At 31.8% G+C, this 6,000-nt stretch overlaps 1 protein-coding gene across 1 annotated transcript; it reads right to left on the bottom strand.

Annotated features, from left to right (window-relative positions):
- Positions 1-3,773: 3,773 nt before the first annotated feature.
- LOC148563225 (uncharacterized) lies at positions 3,774-4,595 on the bottom strand. The gene is made up of 2 exons (XM_088486206.1): positions 4,403-4,595; positions 3,774-4,282 (listed from the first exon to the last, which is right to left on the bottom strand). Exons 1-2 carry the CDS (start codon positions 4,593-4,595, stop codon positions 3,774-3,776), a joined length of 702 nt encoding a protein of 233 aa, XP_088342332.1.
- Between the last annotated feature and the right edge of the window lie 1,405 nt (positions 4,596-6,000).

Below are 6,000 nucleotides of genomic sequence, written 5' to 3'. Positions count from 1 at the left end.
CCGGTGCCCCATTACCTCCATTAAGGTGGTATCTAAGTCTAAATTCGTTTGCACTTTCAAAAAGATAAAATGCACTTTGGGATTCATGAATTAATTACTCATTCACTACTACTAATCAATGAGATTAATGCGTTGACAAACACAAAAGCATGGGGTTAGGAGTTAGGACTTAGGACCCATGAAATGCCTAAATACAGTACTTATGTTTTAATTTATAAACTTAACCTAACATATGTTTTTAAGAACATACGATAAAATTATTAATAGTAAAATATTTTAATTTTTTAATAATTATAAAATAAATATATTAAAATTTTTAAATTTTATTTTTAATAAAAAATTTTAATTTATAATTTTAACATGTCTCTTTAAAATATAAAATAACAAATTTTTTATTTATTGAATTTTATTAATAATTATTTTTATAAAAAATAGTAACTGAAAATCATTAAATGATTGATATAAAATTATTTGATCAAATTTTGTAATACAATATATTACATCTTAATTATTATCTTTACATAAATATATATTATATTTATGTGAGTAATCGTCTACTAATAAATATATTAAAATTTGAAAGTTCAGATAAAAAATATAAATCAAATACATATTTTTTAATTTTATGCATTAGATATATTAAAAAAATTAATTTCTTTTGATTTTATCCCCTTAACCATTGTTTTTAGGACTCTTTTAGCTAAATTCTTTATTTATTATTGTAATAGTTTTATATTATGAATTTATTAAATTTAAAAATTAAATAACGACGGACCTTGCTAACAAATTTCATAAGGATGTTACTTAATTTTTTAATATTTTATGCGTTGAAAAAACCAAAATTCTTTTCTTTTTACTTTTTTTTTAACTAATTTATTTAGAATGCTGTTAAGCCAAAATCTTCAAATAATAAAGATTATGAATTAGAATATACTTGTTTTGAGACACCAGAAGTGATCTAAATTTAATCTAAGTATTATTATATACACTAAAATGAATATTTTTTTATCTTTCATTATTTAAAATATTTTATGTTCAAGTTCTCTAATAATTATATACAAAGTTTAAATTACGAAAATAATTATTTTCCTATGATGAGACAAATGCGCTTTTGAACCCTGAAATAGTTTGGTAAGCTCAACATAAATCAAAACAAATTAATTGTACAATCTCAAAACCTATTTGTTAATTGTTTTTTCCTCATAATCCATTTTTTTAATGGTATTTACAAACTCATTAAGTCAAAAATTAATTTTTTGTGACTCAAAATTTCATTTATTAATTTAGTGCTAACTAATAAATTATTATATATACCAGATAAAATTAATATCCTCCAATATTTCTTAATGAAAAAGTCTAGGAACCAGTAACTTTTGTATTTTCTGACCAGCACTTAACTATTAAGACAAAAGTGAGTGATTTCCCACCATTAGATATAATCTCACACCATTAAAAACACTATTGATAGCCAATTAATGGTTACAAAACACCAAAATTACTGCCCCCTAGCATTCCTCTTTACTAAAATAAAGAAATGAACTAATCCAATCAATTAATCCAAATTAGTCATTTATTTAGGAACCTTGACAGTTATTCAAACACGTTTATTTATTCATTCATTGAAATTATCCATTTCTTCCTTCCATGCCGTTTTCTCTCTTACCATATTCACCAACCTTCCATTAATAGATATTACATAAATCTTTAATAATCACATTTTTCATGCCACAATGGACATTCAATCACGATGACGTTTCACTAAAAAACATACATATATATATATATATATATGACTTTGTAAAGACTGTGTTAAGAATATTAAAAGAAAATAAAGCTAGCTTTTATATATAAAATTTTTTATTTTGTATTCAAAACAAAGATTTCTAAATTAAAGTACCTATAAGCAAAATTTTCATCTAATGAGTTTTGCTAATAAGACAATATAAAATTTCAATCTTTTCTCAATAAATATATTATTAGAAAATACTGAAAATTTTTAAATTTTTAATAAAAAAAATTGTAAAGAAAATGCCTTAAAACCACTTATTAGCTATTGAAAAAAATTAAGTGATACGTGAATTTATACCATATCACAACATATATTATACATATGTTAAAATAACATGTCTTGCAATAATGCTGCCAGCAGTTCGGTTAGGTGAATGCAGCCAAATTTTATTGCTTTTACCTAAACATGAATAATTCGATTTATCATTTTTAGAAATATTTATCTCCAATATAAAAGTCAAACTCTAACCTATCCTTTCATGATGGCATGATAAATACCTCGTGAGTGTTACTTTATAAAAACATTTTTGCTTAAATATGGTAAAAAAAATTAAAATATAGAAAAATTATGGGTGCATACACCAATAGAGGATTTTTTTAATATAAAATAAAAAATTCATTAATTCCCAAAAAGAGATATTTAAATTTTATTTTTGAAAATACAATTTTTTTTGCATTAAAGACAAGTTCGTCGCACCCCAGCGAGCTTTATGTTGAGTTCGGCAGACTATAAAAACTGGTGGGACCATTTTTATTTGTCTCTTTCTTTTCGTTCTCTACTCAAAATTTACTTTGTTCCTTCTTTCTGTCTTTCAACGTTCGTGAAGTTCGTTATCCACGATATTCTCAGTTTCAAGTCAGTAAATAATATACTAGTTAAAGTTACTGTTTACATGTTAGTTAAAGTTACTAGTTAGAGGTTGCATGTTATTTAGAGTTACAAATTTATTATTTATATGTTAGTTAGAGTTACTGTTTACTGTTACATGTTAGATTTTTTATGTTATTGTTGAGTTGCTGTTTATTATTTATAATATGTTAATTAGTATAAGTTGTTAGTCAATTCTTAGGTAGTTTAAATTGTGAGTTACAAGGTAATTAATTGCATAATTAATTAAGTTAAGTTAGATGAGAAAGAAACATGATTAGTAAAATTTAGGATTCAATTAGTTATTAATTAGGGTTGTTTAGGGTGTTAGTTGACGACGTCATATAATTGGGTTAAATTTAAATTAGTAAATTTATAAACCGAAGAACTAAGGTAGACAATTATAGATTTAAATATATTTTTTAAGAATTTAGTTGATGTAAAAGAAACTGAGTTTAGTATATGTGATTTTATTTTACTAGAGTGTGGTTAGATGGAGCAGTAATTATTGGGTTACGAGGAGACGATGTACAGATTGGATCAGACTGAGCACATTGCTAGCAGGCTTGATTGAGTGGTACAATTTTTTCACTGTTGCTCATTGTATTGTAATTAATAAACAGTGAACTTGTTATTTTATGTGTTCACCGTCCTTTTTTTTTATTTTTTTGTCTCCGTTTGGTAGGCGTCTCGAATTTTGCGCACTAGGCAAAATTTGATGACACATCCGCCGGGACAGATTAGGCCATATCTCAGAGGAGGCTGGTTTAAGTATGTGGCCTATATGGTTGAGTTCGAGCACGACTGACCACTTACATCGGCGTTGATAGAGAGGTGGAGGCCTGAGTCCCACACATTTCATCTACCATGTGGGGAGATGACTATCACCCTACAGGATGTGGCTTATTAACTGGGACTCATGATCGACAGTAATCCTATCAGTGGATGCATTGGTGGTTGGGAGCAGTACCATCAGGGACGGACCATTGAGGAGTTATGTCAGCAGCTTCTAGGTGTTGTTCATGACATCATTAATACATTCGGAGATATTCGTCATCATGTGACTAAATCGACGACTCTCATCCGCATACAGCACCCATTGTGACCGAGGCATTTCTTAAAGCCAGTTTGTTATTGCTATATTTTTTCCCCTCAGACGGCCAAAATAATGAGCGAACTCACGCTGTGACTTCGAATACGCTACGTTTATCAGAATCTTCTTCAAGTCCTTGTTCTTGAAGTGAGTCATGAAATTGGCGGCAACGTGTCTTGTACAAAATGCCTGGAAGGCATGTGGTGATTTCCACAAACTTCCCTCATCGTTCAGCGCACTATCAATTGATTTGTATCTGTCTGAAATCACTAAGACACCGGGTTGTGGTGTCACATGCTGCCGCAGATACAAAAGAAAGAACGACCAAGCCTCCTTCGTCTCACCCTCAACAACGGCAAATGCAATAGGCAAAATGTTTGCATTGCCATCTTGAGCAATGGCCATCAGCAACGTCCCACCGTATTTACCATATAAGTGGGTACCATTGATGGAAATAAGTGACTTGCAATATTTGAAAGCCTCAACACACGGTGGAAATGTCCAAAAAATTCGATAAAACATGACTATGTCGGCTGAACCAGGTTAAGACTGTGTCACAAGTTGCACTCAAGTACCTAAAGATCTATCATCGATGAGCACATATAGATAGTGTCTTTCTTAATAGCGAATAACCACATTGAAATAAATTTTACCGAGCAAGTACATCTGCATAGCGAATAACCAATGAGAAAACTTGCTATATAACTCCTCCCAATCGCCATATATTCTAGCAATGACTCTTTGTTTTGCAAGCCAAATCTTTCTGTAGGATGCCTTGTAATCGAAATGATTCTCCACACCTCCTTGCAGCACCCTGATGCTGATTGTTAGATCCGCTTTTACCATTTTGAAAATGTGTTGAACAATCACCTTCAAATCCAACCTACGATGGTCTTGACCCACTGATGTTTGCGTACAAGTATGAGGACCAGTGTATCTCCTAACCTCCCACTTTTCTTGCTTTCAACGATAAGATATGAGTATGCTCCAAGAAAAACCGGGCCCAAACTGGATACACTGTGCATTATATATCAAATGGTCACTCTCTACTATTTTATACTCCGTTGTCCTCTTGATGCTGTACATTTTAACTGCCAACATGACTTCTTCTTTGTTCTAAAATTGTTGTCCAATATCTAACTCATTGCTTTGATTCTCTTCGGGGCCTCCTTGGGTAAATGACCAATCCAAAGTCATTGCATCGAGATTCAACTGGGAGAAGTGATCCGACCGGTCATACGATCGAGAAATCGTAGGCTGTGTCAGAGCGATTTGTGTCTCACCGTAGTAGTTCATCTCTTCTTTCTCGTCGCCATCATCAGAAATTTTGGGTGGTTCGTCATCAACATCGTCTCCGTCATCGGGGTTAACTTCATACTGATCTATCGTCGGATCCCTGATAGCAGAACCCTCATGACTTTCAACATCGTCACCCATCATGTCAGCATTCCGAACTTTAACATTAGACCCCTCTTGACTACCTTCAGGTGACATATTCGGATCGGCTATCGTCCTTCGAATATTCCGTCTAACAGCTCCACTCAACGGACTATCATCGACAGTATTTACAGATGATCCTCGACCACCCAACTCAACCAGGAACACGAATAATTCCAATAAATGAACATTTGTCCATCTGTTGTGCCACGACCTTATAAGACATACATCCTTGTCGTCACGTAAACGATACCTAATTCAAAACAACATAAATATTTCTCACAACCGTGGTCTAATAAATATACTATCAACAGAGCCAAGACAACTGTGATATACCTTTTATATAACAAGTTGTCATCTACTTGTGTCGGATATCTGTAGTAAATTTTTTTCACCAACTTTGTCTCTTGTTGTCTGATGGAATGCAATATCAGATTCTTCAACGCCGTCAGACTGTTGACTTCGGGTGTTATATAGGTAATTATCGGTTGTTCGACTCTAAAAACGATAGAATCTTCTTGATTGTATACTATTTTACCATTATAATGAATTGATAACAATGGATTCCTTGACATCGTTGAGAAAAAATGTAATTACTAGAAAGAAAGTGGAGAAAGAACTTGTGGTACTCAGCTCCGTTATCCAACAACCTCGCATTTATTTTTGAAATCCAAAGCCGCCTTTGTTACTCTTTCCCCATCAAAAGAGTTGCAGTTCAGCCTCCTAGGAATACAGAAGGCTTTGGTTGAGGAAGATCGAAAGAACCACAAGATCCAAAATCTTCCAATCATAATTTATGTTTATGAATTCAGGT

This window comes from Arachis ipaensis, chromosome B5 (assembly GCF_059453495.1).
Source record: "Arachis ipaensis isolate K30076 ecotype BB chromosome B5, ASM5945349v1, whole genome shotgun sequence".
In the NCBI taxonomy this organism is placed as follows: Eukaryota; Viridiplantae; Streptophyta; class Magnoliopsida; order Fabales; family Fabaceae; genus Arachis; species Arachis ipaensis.
The sequence above is the reverse complement of the archived record's forward strand: the minus strand, read 5'-3'. Positions and strand labels throughout refer to the sequence as shown.

Excerpts from the sequence above, each read along its gene's own strand:
- LOC148563225 (XM_088486206.1), bottom strand. The coding sequence starts at position 4,595 with ATGGTAAAAGCGGATCTAACAATCAGCATCAGGGTGCTGCAAGGAGGT. Across the intron at positions 4,283-4,402 it reads TATGCAGATGTACTTGCTCG|CCGACATAGTCATGTTTTAT; the intron begins GTAAAATTTATT and ends AACCTGGTTCAG.